Source organism: Engraulis encrasicolus, chromosome 9, assembly GCF_034702125.1.
Source record: "Engraulis encrasicolus isolate BLACKSEA-1 chromosome 9, IST_EnEncr_1.0, whole genome shotgun sequence".
Lineage (NCBI taxonomy): Eukaryota > Metazoa > Chordata > Actinopteri > Clupeiformes > Engraulidae > Engraulis > Engraulis encrasicolus.
The window spans coordinates 13,166,752-13,193,016 of record NC_085865.1 but is presented as its reverse complement, the minus strand read 5'-3'; the positions used below and the strand labels follow the sequence as shown (position 1 = coordinate 13,193,016).

The window sequence follows — 26,265 nt, the reverse complement described above, 5'->3', positions numbered from 1 at the left end:
TCTGTGAGAAATGCATATTTATTAATGCCATCTTCACTGCAAAACATTAGAAGGGAACTTCGGTGTTCATAAAGCAAAGACGACAAATCTTGTGATCAACCTTACAAAGTGCAAAATTATTTAACCCCTTCATGACAAACACCAGAATCAACACCACGGTTTTGACATATACTGTGCTTTTTTGTTTTTTTTACAACAACAAACCTTTCTTCAAATATACCCTCTACCACTTCTCCCTTTGTGAGTGTGTGTGGAGTCAGCATTGTGTCCTCCAGTCAGTGCTCCCTGAAAGACAAGTGGAAGCAAAGTCAGTAGATGGTCTCTTGAAAATAAATAAATAAACATTAGCTCAGAAGTAACACAGGTTAACATTGAGGTAGTGGTAAATCACATAATCAGGGATTAAAGCAAAAAAAAGTAATCTGACTGAACTTTTTTACCGGTTAGGCACCCGATCGAGTATCACTCCGTAACCCTACGAAAACCAATGTAGCCAGGCTCTGCCCTCATGACGAAACATACATGCAAGGAATGGTGCCAGAGCCAGCGGCATAGGCAGACGGGGCAGTCGCCTAGAGCAGAATAGTAATACCAAAAAGTGCCACAAAATCAGAACTTCAACCAACATAAATCTTTACACTTCACATGAACAATGAATATTCATTATACACTCAGTAGACCTATATAGACTCAGTATGAGTGTACCTGTAGGTACTAGATCAGATGTGCTCAATCAGATGTAAGCCTACAATGCTATGTTTACAGATGCCAATTTCTAAATACAAAAAAAGGAAAGAGGGCGGGCAGGCCTAGGCCGCTCACCAGATTGACTAGAACTGGCCGAGAATGGAGGGATAATGGATACTATATCAGACTGCAAAGATTGAACTGAAATTTGGGGCAGGTTTTGGTTATTTCCTCTTATTTCTACCCAATGTTTATGAATTGTTCACAACATCGTGCAGAATGGATTCACAATGAATGCTGCTTCAAAATGGTAGCTGATCTCACAGAATTATTGACTTGGAATTGCAATGTGTTGATACAGTGAGTGATCCCATTATGGTTTTTTTTTTGTTGTAGTAGTAGGCTATATTTTGTCTTTCACATTAGAATGGGCAAACACTGTTCTGGTGAAAGCACTGGTGCGCATTGCTTGCAGTTGTATTTCTGACATTTAAAAAAGCCCTGATCATATCAATCAGAGGGAGAAAACTAGCTTTAATTATTTGTATGTTTTTCACCCTTCGGCCTTTTTCAGTATTCATCCTGTTACAAATAACTTGTTGACGTTTATAAACAGGGTGCGGTATGTCTACCTCTGTGTTCTACCGTTTTGAAAACTACTGGCTACTTTTTTGCTTCTCGATGTGCGGTGCCAAGCACACGCTTACCATTGATTTAAAAAACGTCCCCGATTCTTCCTATGCGCACGTGTTCTACAAGCCGACAGGACGCAGCAGACACGACAGTCACAGACCTATCGTTTACAAAGGTAACACACTTTCCCAAGCTTGTCGCGCAGCTTTCCACTCGAATCAAGGCAAATCACCCACCCATCAGTCCTGAGTGCGCAGTGCGCAAATAGGCTAACTGAACTCAAACGAAACGCATAGTCCGAGAAGATGGGCACAGACGTTGAGCCACTCAAAAACAAGCGCACACACACAACTGTTGCTGCTGCACACTATTCCAGTTAGCAGAAATAGCGTCACACAGTAACCAGCCTTGAAAGTGAAACAAACGTCGAAACGGCATTTATCGACCATGAGTCCACCCATCAGAACACTGCTTCCCAGAACAAGACGTGGCATAAATTGGCTCTGCCAGGGATAGCCTATCCGTGACCCAAATGCAACCCATTTTTAACTTATTGAATATATATATCGGCAACAACAAAGTTAATCTGCTATGAGTACAGATGAGACTGTGAATTATCCGTTGTCAAAAAGACAACTAGCTCTACACGCAGCCAGTCAAACGCGCTAAACTTAGAGGATGAAACGCATGGTAGGCTATCCTAGTTAGCTGCCATAGTCGTCCCATTGGGGCTATGACTAATGCTAGTAAGAGTCACAATGCTTAAAAGGCAAACCCTTCATGAAAAGGACATCATACGCAGTCGAAGTAAACTATTCTTTTTTTTTTTTTCTAAATATCTGCTACGGCAGGTGCAATGATATGGAAACGTCACTGCACTTTATACATTGTATTACAATTATTTTCTTTTCTGCCATCAGCAACAATTTTGGCTATTTATTTTTTTTTATCTCTCGCGTTGCGCTGCCACAGAATTGTTGACCGCTCGTGTACTTTTTTTTGGAACACGGAAGAACAGGGGATGACCCAAAACTAGGCTACTGATGAGTGAATGTTGTATCACACCGCCAATGGTGGAGTGTATAATAGCTAGCCTAACTACATCCGTAGGCCTACACCAAACACACCTCTCGTCCCCTTCTCATGACCAGGAGTGCTCTCGATTTGAGTTCAGTTGGAAAGTAAAAATTGTAAATTAATTGACATAAATTATACGGACGGAAATCCGTCCAAACTAAAATCCAGTTGACGGAATTCCGTCGTAGCGACGGAAAACTTTAATCCCTGCATAATAGAAGAGCCTGGAGTCCTAATTTTCTTAACTAAATGACACCAGTGGGTAATTTATTAACTAGTTTATCATTCTGGTTGAATAGTTTAATTTATCTTGAGGTAGTGGTAAATCATATAATATAAGAGACTGGAGTAGTCATTTTCTTCTTTAAATGTTGCCTGCAGGCTATCCATTAGATGGTTTATGACTTGCTGTAGGCCAACTTAGCCAGGTTTAACACTTAGGCTACGTTTATGTGGTGACCATCAAAACAGAACAGTTTTTCGATGACCTTTACATGAGGATGACTGCGAGTGGAAACGACAACATATTTTGTCAGAAGTGCCTTTCGTTTACATGTCAATTTCACTGTCAGGTTCTGAAGATGCATCATCTGGAGAAGTGTGATGTGAAGGTGTATGGGACGTGAGCATGTTTTTTTTGTGTGTTTTTTTTGAGTCACAACCACGCTCGTCTTAAAAACTCGTCTTTAAGCCCCAATGGTGGGGTTGCTGTGTAAGGCACTTCTGAGAAAATATTCTGACGTCTTCACTTGCAATAGTACTCGTATAAACGGCCCCTTAACCATGTTTTTTTTTAATACTCCTGTGTGTGCGTTGAAGGTAATATAGTTTCTATATAAGAGGGAATATGTCGCTAAGTTAGTGAAAGTCAATGGATCCGTGTAGCATTGTAGCATGCTACACGGATCCATTGACCTTCACTAGTTTAGCGACACATTCCCTCTTTTAACTTGTCTTAAAGCAAGACAACGCTTAACATGAAAAATAAGACACTTTACCACCTTTATAAACCCCAGCCAACGATTTTAACTGTAGTAAGCCCCAAAATAGTGGCATACCCCTTTAACTGTGCTACAGCATTCTTTACCGTGTGCCCGTGTGAAACTAAGATGGCTCCCTCTATTCTTCATCCTCTTCCTCATTGTTCTGGTAAAGCGATGGCTTTGCCACACTCCTTCTCTGGTGCTCCCTCACTGAATTGGGGAAACAGCAACAACATTTATAGTACATACTGCAGTGCCATTTGTAAGACAAAATGCCAACGACTTCTTACCAAAATCATTTTTCCCAGTTTTGAAGGCGCATAACAGCTCAGCGCATTGGTTTCCTAGCCAGAAACAACATGTATGCTATACAGGGAGCAGTGCCATTTGTGAGTAAAAACACCAACTTCTTTTTTTTTCAACCAAAATCAATTGACAGTTTCTTAGCCAGTAGTGGCCACAACTGAGTATATTTCAACAGAATTATCTGATCTGATGGTGCAAGATAAACTTGGTGTTGTGTGCTTGCACTGGGCTGATGAAATGTCTGACTTAAGTGCTATATTGAGAATGGGTGTTGGAGAATATTGTTGCTGGTTGTGAGATGGGGGAAGGCTTGCAAAGTCTAGGTTCAGAAATCAGTGGATGGATTTATAGATTTCACCTACATTGAAAAAAAAAGCATTTAGTAGAGACCCGAAACAGACAACATTCTGCATAAATCTACGTTGGTTTGACTTGCAGCTTCCCCCATGTGAAAAGATGGCAACTTTGAGAAGGCTACTGGCATTTCACAAAAAAAATACCTCGTCTCTGTGGCAATGGTTGAACTTGTCTGGCTTTAGCCAAACCCTTTCCGCATCCAACTTCACAACAGTCATGTTGAAGACAATCACCTCGATCTCTCCAATGTTTCTCTGCAGGAGGATGCCATAGACCACAAAATGTAGCTTTTCAGCCAACACAACTACAACATAAAAATCATTATTTGTTGCTGAGGTTAGTCATTTGCAACGTTTATATGACGTTTTATTTAAATTAAATAACTCATCCGAGTTTACTTTAATCTTTCATTCAATTCTGATTTGTGCAGTGTTTACATGATGTTTTCAAAGTGGAATTAACCTTTATTCAGAATTAAAACTGGAAAAATGATTCTCATGTCCAAATTCACAAGGTAATAAAGCTTTGACTTTAAAGGGACAGTTTGGTCAATTTCAACATGCAGTTGTAATGCTCACACTACCCTGGACTTGTCAGTGCCTGAGATTTTTTTTTTCTTCTTCTTCAACCGTTTCCGAGATCCTGGTCATTGTAATGGGGGCAGCTCTTTGTTTACATTTCAAAAAAACATTTTTATTTATTCCCAAAAACATCCAAAAGGTTATAAAACATCAGCAGACAACTAGCAAACAGCAGTACCTTTTGGGAAAATATTTGGAGTTGGCCAATGTTTCATTTTTTAAAAATGTAAACAAACGCTGCCCCCATTAGAATTGCTCATATCTCGGAAAGGGCTGAGCCGAAAAATGTGGCATCACCAGGTACTGACAAGTCAAGGGTAGCGTGAGCAATACAACTGCATGTTGAAATTGACCAAACTGTCCCTTTAAATCATAGATACATTGGTAGGACACATACAGAATACAAATAAAGAGATCCATGCATACCATTATTTTTTATCAGTCAAAGGTTGGAAAATCATTTTTCAGAGTGTACACACCTGGGCCATAAGTAAAGGTTACCTTTGTCCTAACTTTCTCCATATAAGATCAGGAAAATTGTAGATTGAACGCAATTTAATAAATTATGTATACCTCTGCAATTTAATAAATGATCATGTATACCTCTGCAATTTAATAAATGATCATGTATACCTCTGCAATTTAATAAATGATCATGTATACCTCTGGATTTCCTGTGTTCATCCTGCGTCCTGTGAGACCTCTCGGCCAGAGCAGCTAGCTCCTCACAGCACTTGTGCATGGGATAGTCCACCTCTTGACAGTCTGAGGGTCCAGGCTGGTGATCAGTTTCCCCTCGGCAGTAAAGCCTCCTGGATTTCAGCTTGGCTTGCTGGAGACAGCTGGGCTTGTGGCATGGTGCTCGGCAGGTGGAGGCGGGGAGCGTCTTCCTCCTGGTGCTCGAGTACAACTTGAACGCAGTTTCTGCTTCGTCTTCGCCAACCACTCCCTCGTCCGAGTCAGCCAGGGCGTCATCACAGCAGTAAGATTCAGCAACTGCTTTCATGGCCCTCTTGGACACCCTCAGGCCACAATTAGAACACTTGTGCTTGGTCTGGAGACGAGCACCGCCACCACCACCACCATCGGAGGTCAGTGCTGGCTTTTGCAGCTCCATGGCCTGGTACACGTGGCCTGGGTACAGATTGAGCTCCTCCAGGTCAGTGGAGAACATCTCATCTCTTGAAGAGAGCTCGTCCAGAGAGGGGCTGAGGACACTCAGGCGCTCGAGGGCTAACTGTGGGGCACAGTAACTGTAGTAGAATGGATTTCCAAGCGACAGTGGTGGTGGCGATACAGAGGGAGGTTTTACTGGATCATCTTTCAGCAGGCCTCCGCCAGAGAGAACCTTGCCGAAAGGCAGATGGACGATGCGGTGTGGAAGGTCAAGGAAATCACCATCATCATCACCTTTTCCGGTGGACATCTTGGTGACTGCCTTTGCCCGACTCTGCTGCTCCATCTTGTTGGTGTCCACTTTGTCTTGCGTCACACAATCTTCGGGACCATGACCCGGGTCACGGAGGGAGTGACACCCTTCAAATGGTGACATGTTTGTTTCTCCATGGGAGTATGGATCTGGTGCACAGTCGGAGCTTGAGGCCTTCTTTCCAGAATGGCAATGATGAACATGCAACTCGTCCTCAATGTCATTTTCTTCCTGCTCAAGAGCCTCGCTTTCTTCGTGAACAGAGGAACTGTCCAGAGGAGCCCCACCATCCGAGTCCATTGACCAGGCTTCATCTTTCCCCTTATGTGGTTCATACACTTCAGTCATGTTGCTGAACAAAGCTCCAGAGGCTGCCTGATGTGACTCAATGCGTGTTGGTTCAGGCTGCTCACAGTCTTCACTCCCCTCTTTCCTCATGTCTTCTCTAGGTGAACCGACTCCACATGATGAAGTGGTTGGCGAGGTGATGCCAGAATCGGCCTCCTGATCAGTGCTGGCGTCGCTTGCACGCAACTTGTCTAGACACTCCATCAACTTGCTCAAAGCCTCGCTGGGGTCCGTCTGAGCACCTGCGCACGCGCTCTCCCTCAACACAGCACCGGGGTGGTGAAACCGCCGCATGGCATCATACGCAGCTGGGTTGAAGTGAGGATCACACAGTCTTCTGTAGTCAAGGAGGTGAACTGGAGCATGAGGCATAACGTAACCAGGATACTGCATGTAAGGGTATGGGGACATGAATGGACGCCCAAATGGTAAACCTGAAAAAAACAAAACAATGATTGGATCAGTAGGCCTTACAATATAATAGGAATATTTTTTTTTACCTAGTGTACAGATTAATATCCCCTGACACCCAACCTCCCATGCATCTGCCTCTGTTGAAAAAGTCATGCACCACGACCAATTCTCCAATCTCACCGCATGTTATAATTTCACAGGATTGCTATGCATAAATGAAATCCTTGTTGAAAATGGAATGATCGCATGACAAACCTGATCCTTGGAAGCCATAGTTACTGTATGGATTATTTCCATGCCACTGGTACATGTGGTGGTAGGGTTGAGAGGGAGGCTGGACGTAGAAGAATGGCCTAGAGTGGCTGACAGGCCGCTGCTGTTGCGACTGGCTGGTCCCCAGCGATTGTGGAGCTTGAGAACTTTCTGTAAAATCAAAGGGTGGAAATGAATCATCTTGCAGACCGTCCCTTTTACAAAATGACTGAGCTCGATCAACTCACACCATTGCTATGACCTAATAATTTCATGTGGGCATTCTGGCTACGCAAGTAGGCCATTTCTGAATCTTTTGTTTGCCAAGACAGAAAACATCTTCAGCTATGCAAAACCACCAATAGTTGTATGACATTATAGGACAACTCAACAAAAAGGGGTGGTGACCACCAAGAGGAATTTTATTTTTTTCTGGAGTAACATAGGCCATCTGCACAGATGCAGGCAGCAAAGCCCAGCAAAGCTTGAACAAGCTGATCATTCAAATTTCTACATGTCTGACTGACTGAATGTCTCCTTCCTCAACTCAGGGAACACAGAAAAGGCAGAAATAGCCTGATGGCAAAATGTTGTGAAGCACCAGAGGAGGCATGGTCGGGCCTAGAAAAGATATATTGATTTCTCAAATATTTAATTAATTAATTTCTTCAATAAGCCAGTAATGGGAATCATTAAGACCTCAGATGAGGCCTGAACCAGGCACAAACATTTGTGATTAGCCTTCTTAGAATAAAATCATTACCGTCCATGGTTGGGATTCCAAATGGGGTTGGATGGATATATCCAAGTTGTGCAAAGACAAGGAGGAGAAAAAGTTTCCCCTCTCTATCCACAATACAAATGTAGGCCTATGGCAATATCTGTTCTTAGCTTATCATGGTCGGCATATCTCATGAGTGTGTGCCAGCTAAGTAATTAACACAGAGAGCTTCCAAACAGGCATCCTGTTTCTGGAGTGTCGTAAAACACATGTCCAATCATGGTGTTTTATAAAGCGCACCTGCTTCCCACTTATGTCTAGGCCTATTAATTGAAATAGCATTTTACTCTGATAAACCTAAAGAGCCTGGATATTGTTTTGTATGTGCATGTAAACCTCGTGTTGCATACGGAATAACCACATGGCATCAGTATTATCGACAGACTTGCACACGAAAACATAAATCGTATCAAATGGGCTAAATGTGCCACTTATGTTCCAGCAGAGGGCATGCAGTACGCACTGACGCGCAAACAAATCTTGGGCGCATGCCCAGTATCCTCGTTTAGCCCCTGTTGTCTTGTAAGGCGCTTGCGCGGTTAATCGAGGCTTCTTGCACTAGCTTGCTTGCTTCTCGCCGTATTTGTGTAAATTCGGCTTCCGGAGCTCGTACTTTGTCCACCCGACCGAAGAAACCCGATCATTTACATTTATGGAGTCATCATTTACAGTAAGTCAGATGTCTTCTTGAACAATCATGGAGAATTGTACGCGGTATATGGGACATTGATAGCTTGAATCAATTACGCACTATCAATATAACGGTTTCCACCTAGCAGGGGAATCTATAAATGTACCTATCGATCTCCAGCGGTATCGTCGGCACTGTAGACAGCTGGCTACTGGCTAGTAACCGCCAGCTATGCAAGCTAATGCTAATGCATAATCATATCACCCCGTCCATGTTAACATTAGCGTGGCTGCTAACTGATGGTTGCTACACGGTTTGTCTCGATGTACAGCAATCTCTTAGTAATGCTTTCATCAGGTTGTCTGAAATAGTACTTTAAACGATATGGATTGTATGTATCAAGTTTAGAAGACGGATGTATGCGTGGGTGTAATGATAAGCCATATCTGGCCGAAATGAGACCCGGAAGGGATGAGCAGCAGCAGCAGCAGCAGCAGCCGCCGCATCTGCTGATTTGTCTCTAGCTCCGATTGAAAGGTACTCGGGTGCTTGTTTTGATGGATAATTCAGTGGCCGACTCCCGGCTAGAAACATCAAACAGTTCGATTAGATGAAGATCAGCCGCCAAACGTGTTTGCACAGATAACCGATTTACTAATACATTACTAGCCAGCTGGCAAGGCCTGTGTGATTATCCATGTTTGGGGGAAGGGTTGGGTGTACGGGATGATTTTGGTAGTGGGTGAAAATGGGGCAGTGACCAGTTAGCAAATGTGAGCGAGCTAAATACTTAGCTAGTGGAACATCCGCTATGAAATGACTGGCTAGCCTAGGAGGCTATCTAGCGTGATGGGTGAAGGCTTCTTGGGAAACCTGACCTTGTATGTCGCCAATTACGCCCTCAATTGCTCCAGTTACCCCCTCTATACTGTATTCTATTACTATATAACGCAAAAGAAACGCTCAACTTTGGGAAGGCGACACATTATGGACTGACATTACATGACTGGTCCGGGTGAATGTTTGCTAAGGAATGTTAGGTAATGCTAACGTTAGCTTATTGCTTTCAAGTAGTGAATTATTTTAAATTCTCACCCAGTGTGAACTAGTAAACAGAATGCACTGACCTGTGTTAAGGGGCCCGATAATATAACACGTATTAGCAATACGTTAGCTAAATTCCACTTTGGCTGGACTGATATCTCGATGGGAGATAGTGAGTCTTCTATAAGATTCCCAGATTCACGCTCCCATCTCATTACACTCCCATTTCATCTCGCTCCCACTAGCCAGACTAACGGTACCACCGCCATATTACGGAGCCAGTTATCTTGTTGATGTTAGTTTTTTGTTTCTAACCCTAACCTTAACCCTAACCCTAAACCTAACCCTAACCTTAACCCTAACCCTAAACCTAACCCTAAATTGCTTTTATGTGGCAGTATATGATAATACGTGAAATATAATCGGGTGGGGACCGCAAGTCCGGGAGTGATAGAAACACCGGGGACCGCACGTCCGGGAGCGAACTCCGTTGGGAGTCTCAGTCTGTATGCCTTCTATAACTACTCGTCTGTCCATCACTGCCTTCGTCTGCTGCCTGATCGTAAACACGGGCATCGTGCTATACATACAGATATAACGCTACTCGCTATGTAACAAGCAATCACCGCCAATAACTTTCATTGTGAGAAATTGTTCGGTTGGCTTGACATTTCGTCGCTAGCTAGTTACGTTGTCCTTACTTCCATGCTTGTTATTTCAAATGAATGCTAGATGAAAGGTGAAAATGAATGCTAATCACCAGGTGGTCAACACAACATCGTATGCAATACTTGCATCAACATGTAAAGTGCATTATTTAAGCGTATCAACATTTTTGTATTTAAATGTTTTGGGACTCAACCGAAGTACATTGTGTAAATGTGGAGAGGCGCAGTGATGCTTACGCCTGCGCATGATATCCATAACGCAAACTTGCAGATAATCCACACCTGAAACAGTGGTGTAGTGGGCTAAACACATGTTAAATACGCAAACTGAAAGCAAATATTTTCAAATTATCAATTGCTTTAGTAGTATGCTGTGTCAATCTATCTTCGTCAAGATAACGGTTTTTTATCTTAAATGGGGGAAACGTTAACCTTTAGGTGTCATAAGCCTTCCTAGAAATGTTGGTCAGATACTTGCATGTATGTGTCTCTCTGGACCAATTAAAAGTCTCTGTATTTAGTAACATGCATGTCATGGCAACAGGCGTGGACTGGTGGCCCTCTTATCCTCATGGTGGTTCTTCCCGTTGGCCATTTCCAACTAGACATGCAAACTAAAATCTTATTAGTCCCAATGTACCTGTAGGTGTTCTCTCTCTCTCTCTCTCTCTCTCTCTCTCTCTCTCTCTCTCTCTCTGCTCTACCTTGCTGGCAGTATGATCCACAAAGACTCAGTGATGTAGGCGATTCCATGCATGACCTGCCAACAGTTCTGTATTGTTGACGACACGCTTTTTTCCTGTAGAAAAGTGGTCTTTGAGGTTTGCTGAGATGACAGGAAGAAAGATTAGATGGGTTGAGGAAGGAGGAGGGTTGGGGGGTGTTGCTATCAAATGTAATACTGTACTTGTTGTTCTTTCTATATAATGGGAATATAACAAACACCCTTAATACAGTGGGAAACAACTTTTACTCCGATTTCACTGCACGTTTTACTTTATAAATGTATGCCTGTGACAAAAATCATTGTACATTGATACCCTTGTAACAAGGAGAAGTGCACTATATATTGAACAACGATATTCATTACCTTTTTGCAGTACTTTGGCAGAAAATTATTGCTTTGTATGGCATACGATACGTGCAGTGTTGGCTGACATAGTTACCTGTGCCTCTTTTTTAACTCCTAAATGGATTTGCACTCCTCATTTGGTAGTGGTGGGCTGTGCTAAAACCGTTTTTGACAGGAGTTAGGAGCTTCAATCACTGTTGTGTATTGCTACCATCTTTTTGCTGTAGGCAACTCCAGAGCAGATGTTTAAGGTGTCCCTTTGTCTAGTGGTGGACTGTTTTTAAAGCAATTCGGAGTGAAATATGAGTGCAAGTGCTTACAAAAGCAGCAACAAAAAAAACTCCTTAATGGAAATTGTTTAATCAAGCACTCAGAAAATAAAGTGGCTATTCCAAAATTATGTCTTATGTCCCAGATCAAGGAATATCCATTATTACTCTCATAACAAAGAAGTGAGTGTGTGTGTGTACATGTGTGTTTTGTTTTTAAATAGAGATGGTTTCGAGCTTTTTACACCTTTTTATTATTCAGATTTCAGACCAGACAGTTAGAGAAAGAGACAGGAAATGAGTGAGTGATTGGGAAATGACCTTGGGTTGGAATCGAACTAGGGATGTTAACCGGTAACCGGTTAACCGATAGTCGACCGGATCAACTTTAATCGGTTAAAAATTTCTGTCACCGGTTAACCGGTTGTAATAATAATAATAATTTCCTCCCAAAAAGCGATAATTTTGAGGTTTTAGTACGATAATTCAGCATTTTCCATCTGGCAACAGTGGGTGGACATGGCGGGTCCTGTCTGAGCAGCAAAAAGAAAGGCTTATGTGAAAAATAAAATGTAAAAAAATCAGTGCTGTGCCTATCAGGCCACGAACGTTATATCATTTTTTTTTGTGATTAACATTTTTTATTGAGCAGACAGAAGTTGTCAGGTATAAAACATAAAAACTATTTACAACAGGGAAAGTGAGCTCATACAGTAACACACACAATCTACAAGGAAAAGGATGCAGCAATACAAATTAAGATACAGACAATGACAACATTTCAGACAGTTCTTCCACTACAATGTCCCATGAGGAGATGGTGTGGGGTTTGGCTTTATTCATTCTTGCTGTAGATGAGCGTTATATCATTTAAGATTGCCGGTTAACCGGTTAATGAGTCTCAGTAACCGGTTAAGATATTTTAACATTTTTGCCATCCCTAGTACAGTGCCTTGGCCCACTGAGCCACAGCGCCCCTAACATGGAATTTTTAAATATGAAAATTGAACTTCACTCTGACAAAAAAGTGGCATTGTTTGTTTGATCCTATTGTGATGGTGGGATGAACATGATGAGCAGTGTCGTCGTGTAAGACTGAACACGTGTAAGTGATCCAGCGGGGAAATGTCACCCTGTCTCCCTGTCACATCATGATGCTAGTGGCCCGTGTCAGCTGGGTAAAGGCCATGGAGCTCACACTCTCTCCAGGATCCTCTACTCAGCTGTTGTGGAAAGAAGAGACTGTGCCGTTGGAAATATAGGCTGTGTCGTTCGTAGGTGTTAAGAGAAATCAAGGGCGGTAGGGCTCAATCAGATTTGATAAATAGGCCCATTTGTTATCGTTGGAGCCCACAAGCATACCTTAGAGAGCAAGGGTTGTGTACTATGCTGGTGTTTCCCAACCTTTTTTGTCTTGCGTACCCCCTAAGCCTTTTTGTCATACCATGAGTACCCCCTCACTATCTCCTCTCTCTCGTTGTGCCCATGATGCCTACATTTATTATTATTATATTCCACGTACCCCCTGCAGTGTATTTGCATACACCTAGTGGTACACGTACCCCTAGATGGAAATCGCTGTACTATGGTATACGTAACCTAAATCACCATTTTAGACTGAGCGTATTTCTAAATATCTAATGGCTTTAACGTTTTGTTTTTCTTTGAAAATTCAGAAAGTAGAAATTTATTGTCGTGTTTCCATCTTTCTTCATCACAGGACACGGACTGTGGACTGCACTGATGTAGCAGAAATCCTCTTCATTCACTCACTACCTCGACTTTGACGCCCTCCTCTCACCTCTCGCAAAGCAAGACAAGCAAGGAGTGACAGCCAGCCAGCCAGCCAGTCCAGACGCTTTGTTCTGACTGAGGGAATTACTGCATCGATTAGCACTGACCTCGCTCACCGCTCTCTCGCTGTCTGCTTCTCTCGCCAAAAAGGCATCGCAGCCGACAGCAGCAACTGAGGAAAGACTGGCAGTCTTTTTTCCCCCCTCCTTTCTCTTCCCTTTCGTACATGTTTTAGTATCTTTTGTCTTCCAAGAGAGAACGACTGGATTGTTGGCACTAGATTGAAGCCATGCTGATCAAAATGAACTTGGAGAATTGAGCCTTGCAAAACAGACCTTGGCAGATGTCCTTACAAGAGTCTTCCTGCACAGCTTCCTGAGGAACCTGCACATCCTGCGTAGCCCCCGCCCTTCCCTCCTCGCCTTACTGGACTAGCTGTGGCTGTGCAGTGCCTGCTCATAGTTAGTCTCTCCAGCTAATCCTCCCCACCTCCAAAACCCCTCTTCACTTTGCTTTTTTCCCGCCCCGACGGGTGTGGGGTCCAGTCCGGTTCTGGTGCCGAATCCGGGCGCGTGGGCTCGACTCGCTTGCTAAGCTGGGGCGCGACTCATGGGACGCGAGCATGTCGGATCTGGGAGAGCGCCGGCCGGTCAACACGGACTACGCCGTCTCGGTCCTGGAGCAGCTCAAGTTCTTCTATGAGCACAAGCTCCTCACCGACATCACGCTGCTGGTGGAGGACAATGAGTTCCCCTGCCACAAAATGGTGCTGGCCACCTGCAGCTCCTACTTCAGGTGAGTGGGCTCTTGTGTGTGTGTGTGTGTGTGTGTGTGTGTGTGTGTGTGTGTGTGTGTGTGTGTGTGTGTGTGTGTGTGTGAATGCCTCTCTCTCTCACTCTCTTTCTTTCTCTTTCTCTTTCTCTTTCTGTCTAACTCCTACTTCAGGTGACCGCTTCTCTCGCTTTCACACACTCGTTCTCTCTCTCTCGCTCGCTCGCTCTCTAGTTCCTACTTCCAAGTGAGGTGTTCTCTCTCTGTTATTTAATGGAGAACCTACACCTCAATGGCTTGCACATCAGCTTGAATCAGAGTTTGCAATGAGCTTACGTCTCGGTATCGAGGCTAAACATTTCTTAGTTGTATATTCCAGTGCAAAGAAATTGATTAAAGACTAGGCACCAGTTCTGAACAGCAGTGGTGTGGTTGAAAAGGGGGGTATCTGTGTCAGGGTAGCCCAGCTGACAACCATGAATCATTAATAACACTGTAAACGCTGTTGCTGTTGTTGCTTGATCCTTGTGGTCCGTCCTACCTGTTGTTCAGCTAACATCATCCCAAGCCAGGGCTTGTACAAAGTTATCATATCTATACAAGACAGGTTACTCAATTCACTTTGGCTGTGTTACTCATTGCAAAACATTTGTTTGTCAATGTGGGTGGGGATGGCTGCTAGTATCCGAGACCTGTGACTTGTCTTGATTGGAAAGGGCAAGTTATTGCCGTTTCGTACGAGGAAAGGAAAGGAAATGGCTTGTACCATTTTGGTGAAGCAGCAATTTCATTCAAGTTCAAAAACTCTTTATTGTCCAACATGTCACCATGCCAGCAAATGGTCTTGATTGAAGTGTGTGTGCGTGTGTGCGCCATTTGAGAAATTAATGTTATGTGTGTGTGCTTAAGAAGTTACATTCGCAATACAGAGGACCCACAGGAAGGGGGGGGGGGGGTTGTTTGTTGTCAAGTTGGCTGCCATGTTCTTTGCCAGTGGAACTATTTGCTAAACCTTGAATGAATTGGTACAATATGGGTAGCAAAATTACTCTTGATTAATTCTCTGAGTACAAATGTTCACTAGGTCAGGAGAATTCATTTGTTTTGTATGAATTTCCTTCTATTCTGCCTAGTGATTTTTCTGTCAAGTCGGAATTTACTTTCGACGTGTTTTTTTCCCCCAGGTACCTTGTGATCATTTCATTTCCATTGTTTATGCATGACATACTTTTCAAAGGCCCGTCTTAAATGTCAGGGCCCTTTTTATAGTACCAACGAAGTATTGAAACACTTTGACCTTTAAATGCCTTAAAATGGCAAATTGTTTTGCTCCCTAGCAATCGTATAAAGTTCATTCAGTCATTGTTGATTTGTCTAAGTTCACTGTACCCAACATTTCTCCTTAAGGCTATGTTGAAATCACTGGAGAAAGTGAAAGAAAAAGTGAGTGAGGAGAGAAAAGATGAGCTGGAGGATGACCAAAGGGAGACTGGAGAGGGGGCGACTGAAATATGTGTGTGGGTGGTCTGTGGAGACCAGCAGTGGCGGGATTTGCGAGAGGTCTGTGTCGTCTGTCTGGTAGTGTGCGTTTAAGCATATTAAGAGTATTTTCAACTACAAACTCTGTTGGAGGGCATAACCCACTCGGTTGCTGTCTTTGTTCTGTTTTTTTTTTGTTTTTTTTTTAAAATAATTTCATGTTGTTGAGACCATTGTAGTTTAGATTTTTTTTGGTGACAAAAGAGCTGTTTAGCAGCTGTTTGAATGCTAGTATGCTATTTGTTTTGGGCTTGGAGGGTTCTGAGTAATGCTCTCTCCTTCTTTGCCAGCCTTGTACGGGGATGTCTAGCCTAGCCTTGCTTCTTTGACTATGACTAAGTGCTTAAAAACGTCAATGGATGGGTCTACATTATTACGCCTCTATTGTCATACTAGCAAATGCCTCGGGTGCTTTTTTTCTTGGTAACGCATCACTGCTGTCCTCTAGTGTATAGTGTATAGTAGTGATGGTGACTGAGGTGTTGCAGGATAGACTGCTGCCACACCTGCAGAGATGGAGTCACACCTTGAGAATGTGTGTGTGAGTGAGTGAGTGAGTCATGCAGGAGGTATCACTGAAGTGAGTCGTGACTGCAGTCTGTGTTTGAAGGACTTGGTGTGTTGCAGTCATTGGGCCTACGCCTCACCCCTTGTGTTGTGGAGTTCTGTATTACTGAAATGGGGCCAAATGACCATGAAATTAAGCCAACCCAAAGTCTTTAACATAAATCAACATTGATCAAGCACACTACCACATGCAGTTGTTTTCTTTTGCCTTGACTTGTCTATTGAGGAATCTTGTCAATCTCGTCCTTAACCGTAATTGGAAATACTGTTTAATATGGAAACAATTCAGTTCAGTTTTTGTCATATTGTTCCAACCCTGATCACAATATTAAATGTCTTTTTGTTGTAGTATTAATTTAGTAAAAGAAAGATGCAATTGTCTAATTTTGACTGTCCAGCATCTTTCGGGGGTCAGGTGAAATTAGAACGGCCACAGCAGTTTAACAGCTTTATTGTCATTTGCCTTTGATTAAGGGTTATTTATCCACCGTCTCTTTAGATAATACTATCGTAACTTCATCTTTTTTTCTTTCTCAAGCACATTGAATGACAATTGAGTATGATGCAAATGATGATAACAAAAACAACACCAGTATTTGTACCAAGATGACATTAATGTTTAAACATCTGGGATGCAGTTTGCAATTTTTTTTGGTATTATTATTTGTATTGTTATGAACAATGACTGGAATATGAATCAAAATACTGATGTTGTTGTTGTCATTGTAGGGCCATGTTCATGAGTGGTCTGAGCGAGAGCAAGCAGACGCACGTGCACCTGCGCAACGTGGACCCAGGCACCCTGCAGACCATCATCACCTACGCCTACACTGGCAACCTGGCCATCAACGACAGCACCGTGGAGCCCCTCTACGAAACCGCCTGCTTCCTTCAGGTCAGTAGCCACGTCCAGGCTACTACATTTTTTTCCTTATGGTGACGCCATAGATAGCCAAACTCTGCTTCTGATTGGTCAGCCTTCCAGTGTGCTGTCCTGTGTGCCCAGGTTAGGTTTAGGCATGGTTTTGGTCTGGGCACAATTTCGCAACAAATTCGCCAATTCCTTGCTTATTTTGCTATTATTGCTTTAGGTTTAGGGATGGTTTTGGTCAGGACGCCTATCCTTAGAGTGGCGCGTGGTGGCGTGGTTTCTGCTTCAAGATTTCCCTGTGACTGCCCATCGTGTTTCAGTCTACCCACTCTGGAGGTTTGACCAATCAGAGGCTGTCTGTGACTTTGCAATACTAGGAAAAACATATTGTGTTCAGGGTACTATTTCAAGAACAAGGTTAACTGCTAAACCTGGCTACGTTAACCTACAGGAAGTGGTAAACCTGCTAGCCCACAGGTGTCATTTTTGCTAAGATGAGGACTCCTATTAGATAATTGACCACTACCACCAGAGATTCTTTAAGTCAGGGTTTCCCAAAGTGGGGTGCGTGCACCCCTGGGGGTGCGCGGCCTGGCATAAGGGGGTGCGTGAGCTGAATAGAGCAATGATGGATTTGTGAGTTTTTATCCAGCATTGATGAACATTAAGTCATTTTTAATTGTATTTAGACTTGTATGCTGGAAGGTTCAATCTGAAATCTGAAGTGTAGTGTAACTCCTAGACTATTGGAAAAGAGGATTCTCCAAAATGAATATGCTTAATGTGCAGTGAATGCACAGTGAATCCATGCTTGCGTGGCCATCAGCACACCAAAATATTCGCTCAGGGGGTGTGCGAATCACATTGAAATGTAAAAGGGGATGCGCAGGGAAAAAAGTTTGGGAACCGCTGCTTTAAGTGTATAGAGATATGCCAACATAATAGGTTTCTATGGGCACCTAACGTGACCAGGTTCCGGTCTGCCTGAAGGGGCGTGTCATAATGCTCCTAGCATTGAATAGAACAGTCCTTAGGGTCTGCCTAGGTCTGCCTAAAGGGGGATTTTCACCCCCTCCCCCTTACAATAATAGAACCCGGAAACAATGGGCCAATGGAACCTCTCTCTGCCACAGGTGTCATTTTTGCTAAGATGAGGACTCCTTCTATTAGATAATTGACCACTACCACTATGACCGTTGCTGAGGTAAAAACACGACTTCGTCAATGTAACTCCTGTGCTTTTCGTGTGGCCAGGTGGAGGACGTTTTACTGCAGTGCCGCGACTACCTGGTGAAGAAGATCAACGCCGACAACTGCGTGCGCATGCTGAGCATCGGCGACATGTTCAGCTGCACGGAGCTGAAGCAGAGCGCCAAGCGCATGGTGGAGCACAAGTTCCCCGTGGTGTACCGGCAAGAGGCCTTCCTGCAGCTCTCCCACGAACTGCTGCTGGACGTGCTGAGCAGCGACAACCTCAACGTGGAGAAGGAGGAGACGGTGCGCGAGGCGGCCATGCTCTGGCTGGAGTACAACATGGAGGCGCGCTCGCAGCACCTCTCCTCCGTGCTCAGCCAGATCCGCATCGACGCGCTCTCGGAGGTGACGCAGCGCGCCTGGTTCCAGGGCCTGCCGCCCAACGACAAGTCGGTGGTGGTGCAGGGCCTCTACAAGTCCATGCCCAAGTTCTTCAAGCCACGCCTGGGCATGACCAAGGAGGAGATGCTGATCTTCATGGAGGCCGAGCACCCCAGCAGCAGCGAGGTGACGGTGGGAGGCTCGCAGTACGCCGTGGTCTGCTACAGCCCGCAGGCCGAGAAGGTACGTGTGCAAGCTCATTTATCTAAGAAGCAGTGAGGGGAATAATGTACATTAAGTACATTGTTGTATGGAAAGGAGAAAGATATGTACAGCATATAGGTAAACCGAAAGACGAAAAGAGGCGCAATTCATATTGAGAACATGGACTAGGACAACATATGTAATGCCATATAACAATATAATAATATAAAAAGAATGAAAAAAAAAAAGAAACACATAAGCTAACCAACAGACAGCTACACACACAGACACGGCACACAATCACTTATTGGAGCTTGATATTTTCTGCTGCCACAAGGTCTACAAGCTGCGCAGTCCGCCCGGAGACCTCCAGAAGGTGGGCACGCTGGTGACCTCGGACAACGACGTGTACATCGCCGGCGGCCAGGTGCCGCTCAAGAGCCCCCTGGCGGCGGCGACCAGCAGCCACGCCCACCACGGCAAGGCGGGCAAGATGCAGGCGGCCTACCGCGCCACCGACAGCTTCTTCTGGTTCGACGCACAGCAGAATGCCTGGGTGGCCAAGACGCCCATGCAGTGTGCCCGCACGCGGCCCGCGCTCGTCTACTGCGAGGGCCACATCTACGCCATCGGTGGCGACAGCGTGGGCGGCGAGCTGAACCGGCGCACGGTGGAGCGCTACGATCGCGAGCGCGATGAGTGGACCATGGCCAGCCCGCTGCCGTGCGCCTGGAGCTGGAGCGCCGCCGTGGCCGCCCGCGAGCGCATCTACGTCATGAGCCACGACCTCACCTACTGCTACTTCCCCCGTGCCGACGCCTGGGCCGAGATGGCCTCGCGCCGCACAAGTCGCTGCTTCGCCTCGGCCGCCGCACTGGGCGACCAGATCTTCTACGTGGGTGGCCTGCACGTGGTCAGCAACTCCGGCACGCGGCCGCAAGCCAGCACCCTGGACGGCTCGGCCGTGACGGTGGAGGTGTTCGACGTGGGCAAGAACGAGTGGCGCTCGGCGGCGAGCATCCCCGCGCGGCGCTACTCGGACCCCTGCGTGCGTGCCGTGGTGCTCTTCAACCAGCTGTGCATCTTCATGCGCGAGACGCACCTGAACGACCGCGCCAAGTACGCCCTGTACCAGTACGACGGCGAGCGGGACTGCTGGTGCCTGAGGCAGCCCGTGTCGGAGCGCGTGCTCTGGGACCTGGGTAAGGACTTCCGCTGCGCAGTGGGCAAGCTCTACCCGTCCTGCCTGGAGGAGTCGCCCTGGAAGCCGCCCACGTACCTCTTCTCGCCCGACGGAGCTGAGGAGATCGAGATCGACGGGGAGATCGTCTCCTTGCCACACGTATAGCTCCAGCTCCACCAGAGGTGTGTCAATCCTGCTGTTGAGAGTTTTTTACAAAAAAAAAGCCCTGCCCCACAAATTTTTGATCCAACCTGCTCTGAATAAGCTGATGAGTATCCAAAACTGGGTAGACCACTACTGCCCTACAAAGCAAAAAGGCAGTAACTGCATTGCTGTTTAAAATGACTAACTAACTTTAATGCCATATATATCAAAGTCTACAGATAAATAAAATGATTGATTTGGAAAAAGGGTGGTAATATAAAGTAACAAAACTGTCAGATTTCAATATCCCAAAAACCACTTATACTGGATTGCAGCATCATTTTAAAGTCAACTGACTCAGTTTTGAGCTCTGCACAGTTACTGCCTTTTTGCTTTGTAGGGCAGACTAGGTGTTGCGGGTTGACAAATGTCTCGATTAGATCACCATTTTTGTTCTGGGGTAACGAACGGTGTTGGATTGAATATCAATCGCCAACAAAACCGTATGCAAATTATCCTGTAGGTGGCGATGAAGGAGGCACCTTTCATGCCCATTCCAGAAGGCTTAAACGCCATTCCAAAAGGCTTAAACGCAAAACGCGACCTCTCCTGTTCTGTATCTATGCAGGTAGACCAGTTACTCAGTGACGTCACCCGTGTCGGAAGGAAACGGTGGCAGGGTTTTTCTTTTAACTTCCTGGAAACTGGGGTTTTGACACACCTTCTAGCCGACAACCAACAACCTTCACCCCTCCCACAGCCCCCTCACATCATTGTGCTTCCTCTCTTAAGACACCAAACCCAACAACAACAACAATTTCTCCTCCTCAGCCCTGAAAAGTGTTGGAACTGCTTCTTTTCACAGGGTGAGGAGGAGTTTGACTGACTAAACTGGACAAAGATGGATGAGGCAAAATGCATGCAAATGCGTTGCAGGAAAGCAGTTGTAACAAAACACAAACTGTGCTGATGGGGAGGACTCTGGTGTCAATGGATGGCCAGGGTGAGCTTTTCCGTTAAGCTGTGTGTACTACAAGGCATACAGCACCACATACAGACAAACAGTACTTTGATGACGTGCGTAACAAAATGGGGCTTCCCTCAAAAATCAGCCCCAAGGTATGCACACCCCGTCTACATGGATACACAACTCCCCGTGCCCAATACCCCCACATCCTCCAACATTATCCTACAGCCGGCGCTAACCACCTCAATGCGTTGGTTAAAAAAAAAAAAAAAAAGATAAGAAAAAAAACGTATCCATAAAAAACAAACACCACTTCAAGCCGTTTTTGGTCATCATCGAAACTCTGCCTTTGGGTCTTCAAAGAGGAAAAAAAAACAAATCTTGTAATCCCTTTTTAAGTACTAGATGTCTCAAAGATAGAAAAACGAAAACCTTTTTTCCTCTGTCAGTTTCTTCTTCAAGTATTACTACATTTCTGATGAATCTCTCTCTCTCTCTCTCGCGCTCTCTCTCTCTCTCCCTCTCTCTCTTTCCCTCTCTCCCTCTCTCGTGCGCACTCTCCCTCTTGCGCGCTCTCTCGATATCTCGATATCTCTCTCGCTCTCTATGATGTGATAATCTAAAGACAATGATGATTTTGATGACAATGACAATGATGCACTTAGTGGCAAAAAAAACCTCCTCTGAATGACTCTCCTCCCTAAATAGCAACTGTACCAAAACCTCTCCTCCTCTCTTCCTCCCTCTCTTTCTCACTTTCCCTCTCTCCACTGAGTTGAAGATGAGAGGAGATGCTCCTATGCTTAACCATATATAAGAACAGGGTGTGTAAGGGGGGTTTTCTTGAAGGCTGGCGCAGTCACCTCCTTTAAGGGTGAATGGGTTGGTGGGTATACACTAAAGGGGATTTACACGTCACATGTAGCGTGGCCTTGCCAAACGTAAGCTACAGTCCAAAATATTTTCCTACCACGTTAACGTCTGGGCTTGGAGTTTTCGGAAAGCTTTAGTCTTGTTACCAGACAACTGGCCAATCTACAAACTGGGGAGGGATGAGTGAGGGGGATACACATTTCAAACTTCAACAACAGAGTCCACACCTCTCACTAGTAATTGCTTTTCAATGTTACGACCCATTGCTTTAGCGATTGGGTGAAGTAAGACGCGCATTTCAAATTTCAACGGAGTTCACTCCTCCCTCCACTAAACGCTTCTCAATTCAGTCGTTCCAGACCCTCTGTACTGATTAAATCACTACAAGGGCATGGTAAGACCAGGGTAGTTTACGCGATGGCCCAGTTTTAAACTCCAAAGTAGCTATAATGCTGTAAGGAGAAATGCTCCATTTTCATTTACTATACAAATAGCAGAGTGCCTGTCTTATGTTTGGCTACATGGGTGCATTTCTTGAAACCATAGTTGTAATGCAATTTCCTATTATCATCTATGGAAGTTGCTAACTGGCTTGCAGCATAACTCTGGGGTGCATTTATAGAAACCATAGTTGCTACTTCCATTTGCTACTTTGTTGGTTGCAAAGCAGTTTCCCACTGTCAGCTGCCCAAGTTGCTGACAGGGTAGCAACTAAGCTTTCGAGAAACACAACCCAGATTTCTTAGGTAACCGGCATCGTAGTATAGCCCATCACCTGCAGCATGTTAACTAGGAACAAGTGGTAGACCTTTAACGAGAGCGTGATGGATAGCTTGGTAAACTAGACAAGTCGTCCTTCCATCACCACACTCTAGTGCTGTTTACACATGAGGGTATTTTGATAAACAAATATTTTTCTTCTCTGTCTGTTTTTCTATTTTTGTATACAAACGTTAAACCAGAATTTAAAAAAAAATCTCAGTGTTAACTAGGGGTGCACAATTCATCAAAATTAATCGAAAAGGGTAATTTCGGCCACAATGACTAATAATCGTGGCCACGACTATATAATCGTGATCGCACAGGGAGTAATATGCATTTACTTATAGGCGTTCTTGAAGCCAGAACATGTAAACAGGCTGGTATTTCCGACCAAAAATCTGTAGGCCCACCCAAGCTTCATGCATTTGCCTTTTTACAAAATAATTACAAGTTTTAATAATGATTAATAATTATTAATTGATAATTACAGTTTTATTTTGTTCATCACTTATATAATGCATCCTTTGTCATATTTCATGTTATGTTAAACATTCTGCACCGCACAAAATTCAGTTTATTGTTATTCCATAATCGTGATTTCAATTTTAACCCAAATAATCGTGATGATCATTTTTTTCCATAATTGTGCAGCCCTAGGGTAAACGGGAAAAAAATCTGTTTCAAAATACCTCTGTGTTTTAAACGAAAGGCACAAACGACGGTCTTCGTTTTTGAAAATATCCAGGTATATGTATGCAACATGTCTATCTGGGTTGCTTTTGTTTGAATCTGTGTCGAGTCGTTTAGGAAGGGACTACCACGATGACATGGCAGTGCTGGCCTATTACATGAAGTGACATCAGTTAGAATGTCATCCGCTGACTATTCTTGCTTGCCAGGCTAGCTTGTGGATTTATTAGCTTAGGAACTGAAGACTGATTTATGGCTCACACTTTTGTTATTCGTTTACCTCTATGGGTTGGTCACTATGCCACTTATTTGGAATACCCCCCTGTGTGTGTGTATGCGTGTGCATGCGTGTGCGAGTGTTTGTGGTGTAAGGGTCCAGGCTAGTCTGGGGTGGGGTGTTGAAAGGTGGCTGCTGGTCCAGTCACCCCACTGTCTTTCCCACTCCTACCCCGAACACGGCCCTGTCCCAACCCACACTCACTCATTCTTCACGCGTCCTGGCTGTCTGTTGCTTCTTACCTTTGCTTTTTTTCCCCTCGTCTTTTTTCCCCTTTCTCCTTCCAGTTGTTCCCCAACACGTATTTGCTGGAATCATACTATATACTTTTGTTCACTTTTTCCTCATTTTATGGGAAAAAGTGCGGGTCTCTTCCACAAACAAACAAACAAAAAAAAGAAACCTCTTTTGCTCTTCTCAGTTTGACAGCCAAAAAACACATTTGGGCTCATGCATTTTTATTTCCAAGCTGCTGAAATATATATAATTATGAATAAATATATATATTTTTCATATGTTACAAAGAAGAAAAAACATGTTAGTGTGGGGAAAAATAACCAGGTCTATTTTGTATTGGTGTCCTTTTTTATTATTTAATATCTGATATTACTGTAGTGTGATTGTGTATAGACATCCATTTCCTTTTTTTTTTTCTTGGAGTGAAAATATTTGGGGAATCTTGCTGCTGAATGGGTCACGACGAAGAGGGAACGGTGCCCCCCAAAAAACTGTTGCTACGGAGATTGTTCCAGCAACCACTAAGGGTGCAAATAGTTTCCCCAAACTCTGGTGCCTTCCTATGCCCTCAGAGCTCATGCCTCATTGTCAACTTGGGTACAGTCAGTTTTATATTTGACATTCATTTAACATTCAAAATACAAACGTGATCTATCTAGGGGGACCTTATCGCACATGAGGACATTTGTCTGTCAGTTGGTTCAAAAATGTTTTCGGCATTTAATGAAATGCAGACCTAATAGGAGATGCGGTTGTGTAGATGACTGTATACCTTTCTTATTTGTGAGTAGTGCATTTTTCTGGTACATCATGTTTTTGTATTTTGAATGCTAAACGAAAGTCCAATACGAAACTGACTTTACCCAAGTCAACAGCGAGGCATGAGGTCAGAGGACTGAGGAAAAGGATGTGAGTTTGGGGAATTGATCAGCACCCTAAACTTAACCAGTAGCGGGAGAGGTCAGGGGTCATGGAGGAGGGGGAGGAGCTTCCTCATTACCTTTGTAGAAAAAACAAAACCAACAAACAGGAGCACAGGTGCTTCGTGTCCAAAAAAAAAAAAAAGAAAACAAAAAAACTTACTAGCATGTTCAGCTGCATCATGTTCCTTTGGCACTGTATTTTGAATGAACATTAATTTATTAAAAAAGAAAAAACATGCATAAAATGTGTCTGAAGCCTGTGCCTCTTTGTTTAAGGGCTAATCTGTGAGATTTTTTCTTTGTTTTCTTCAGACTTTCCAGAAAAAGATAAGTGACAATGCTTGTGAGTTAAAAATGTTAAGTTTGATTTGTTGAAGTATTGGTAAAGATTGTGGATAGAATTGGAGCCTGGAGCCCTCTTGATTCTCACATTAAAGGTAACATTTGTAGCAAATAAGAAAACTTGAAATTGACAGTGGTGATTCATTATTCATGAAAGGTTGTGAATGAATGGGTAACAGCCAGGTGTTGATGATCTACCTAAACGAACATCACTTTACACACTGGACCTTTCTAAAGTTATCTTGCAGGTGCTGAATGGTGAGCTGCATACTGTGGTGTCAGGATCGGGTCAAGAAATAAAATCCTCTGTCATACCATACTGGACCCATTCCTCCCAACCTCTACAGAGAACACAACAAAACAAAACCGAACCAGTAGTTGACAAAAGTAATAACAAAGAGTATATATTTATTGACTGTTATTGTAGTGTTTAATAGCATGCGTCATGCTTTTTTAAAGGGTTTTCTGATTATTTTTTTAAGATGATCAGGTTGATGATTGTGGTCAAGAACAGAATAGATCACATACGAGAGCCGAGCCATTTAATAATTTCACATTTTAAGTGCCAAAACATTTGTATAATATTTAGTATGAGTACCATTTGTGTCCTGAAACATTTCCAAATTAATGTGAAGCATTTTGCAGTAATGCTCACTATTGTGGGTCTTACTTTTGGGGGTGGTGGGGCGGGGGGTATTTTGGCACTATTGCACGTCAACACCCGACCCCTACACACACACACACTTATGCACTGTCAACGCTGTTACTGTGTGACATCCAAATCCATGTAACAAAGATTCAGAAACTGGAGGTTTCCTGGTAAACAGGCAGATTTTTTTTGTTCTTCAGTTAGAGGGAAAACAAGCAGCTGCTTTCCTAAATGCAGCCAGCCAGCCGGCTAGCCCACCCATGGTCCCTCTGATTAATCTCAGTGGGCCACCAGAGCTGCCTGCCCGCCCTACCCTGCGGTCACTTGGTTCATCTGGCCTGTTGCTGGTGGCACATCATTGTTGC

The 26,265-nt window shown here is 44.0% G+C and overlaps 2 protein-coding genes across 2 annotated transcripts; one reads left to right on the top strand and one right to left on the bottom strand.

The window, feature by feature from the left end:
• Positions 1–8,054, bottom strand: buc (bucky ball). Its single transcript, XM_063206537.1, has 6 exons — positions 7,831–8,054; positions 7,071–7,238; positions 5,288–6,835; positions 4,187–4,297; positions 3,485–3,590; positions 1–285 (listed from the first exon to the last, which is right to left on the bottom strand). The coding sequence occupies exons 1-5, from the start codon at positions 7,835–7,837 to the stop codon at positions 3,517–3,519; spliced, it is 1,908 nt and encodes a 635-aa protein (XP_063062607.1). The 5' UTR covers positions 7,838–8,054; the 3' UTR covers positions 1–285; positions 3,485–3,516.
• Positions 8,055–8,390: 336 nt separating this feature from the next.
• Positions 8,391–25,310, top strand: kbtbd2 (kelch repeat and BTB (POZ) domain containing 2). The gene is made up of 5 exons (XM_063206536.1): positions 8,391–8,518; positions 13,253–14,121; positions 16,933–17,098; positions 18,329–18,892; positions 19,191–25,310. The coding sequence occupies exons 2-5, from the start codon at positions 13,949–13,951 to the stop codon at positions 20,199–20,201; spliced, it is 1,914 nt and encodes a 637-aa protein (XP_063062606.1). The 5' UTR covers positions 8,391–8,518; positions 13,253–13,948; the 3' UTR covers positions 20,202–25,310.
• The last annotated feature ends 955 nt before the right edge of the window (positions 25,311–26,265 follow it).

What these genes read in the sequence shown, in the direction of transcription:
- buc (XM_063206537.1), bottom strand. An exon ending in TGAACACAGGAAATCCAGAG is followed by an intron (nt 4,298 to 5,287) that starts GTATACATGATC and finishes ATCCTCCTGCAG; the next exon opens with AGAAACATTGGAGAGATCGA. An exon ending in ACCATTGCCACAGAGACGAG is followed by an intron (nt 3,591 to 4,186) that starts GTATTTTTTTTG and finishes TCCCCAATTCAG; the next exon opens with TGAGGGAGCACCAGAGAAGG.
- kbtbd2 (XM_063206536.1), top strand. Translation starts at nt 13,949, where the DNA reads ATGTCGGATCTGGGAGAGCGCCGGCCGGTCAACACGGACTACGCCGTC. An exon ending in ACCTGCAGCTCCTACTTCAG is followed by an intron (nt 14,122 to 16,932) that starts GTGAGTGGGCTC and finishes TTGTCATTGTAG; the next exon opens with GGCCATGTTCATGAGTGGTC. An exon ending in AAACCGCCTGCTTCCTTCAG is followed by an intron (nt 17,099 to 18,328) that starts GTCAGTAGCCAC and finishes TCGTGTGGCCAG; the next exon opens with GTGGAGGACGTTTTACTGCA.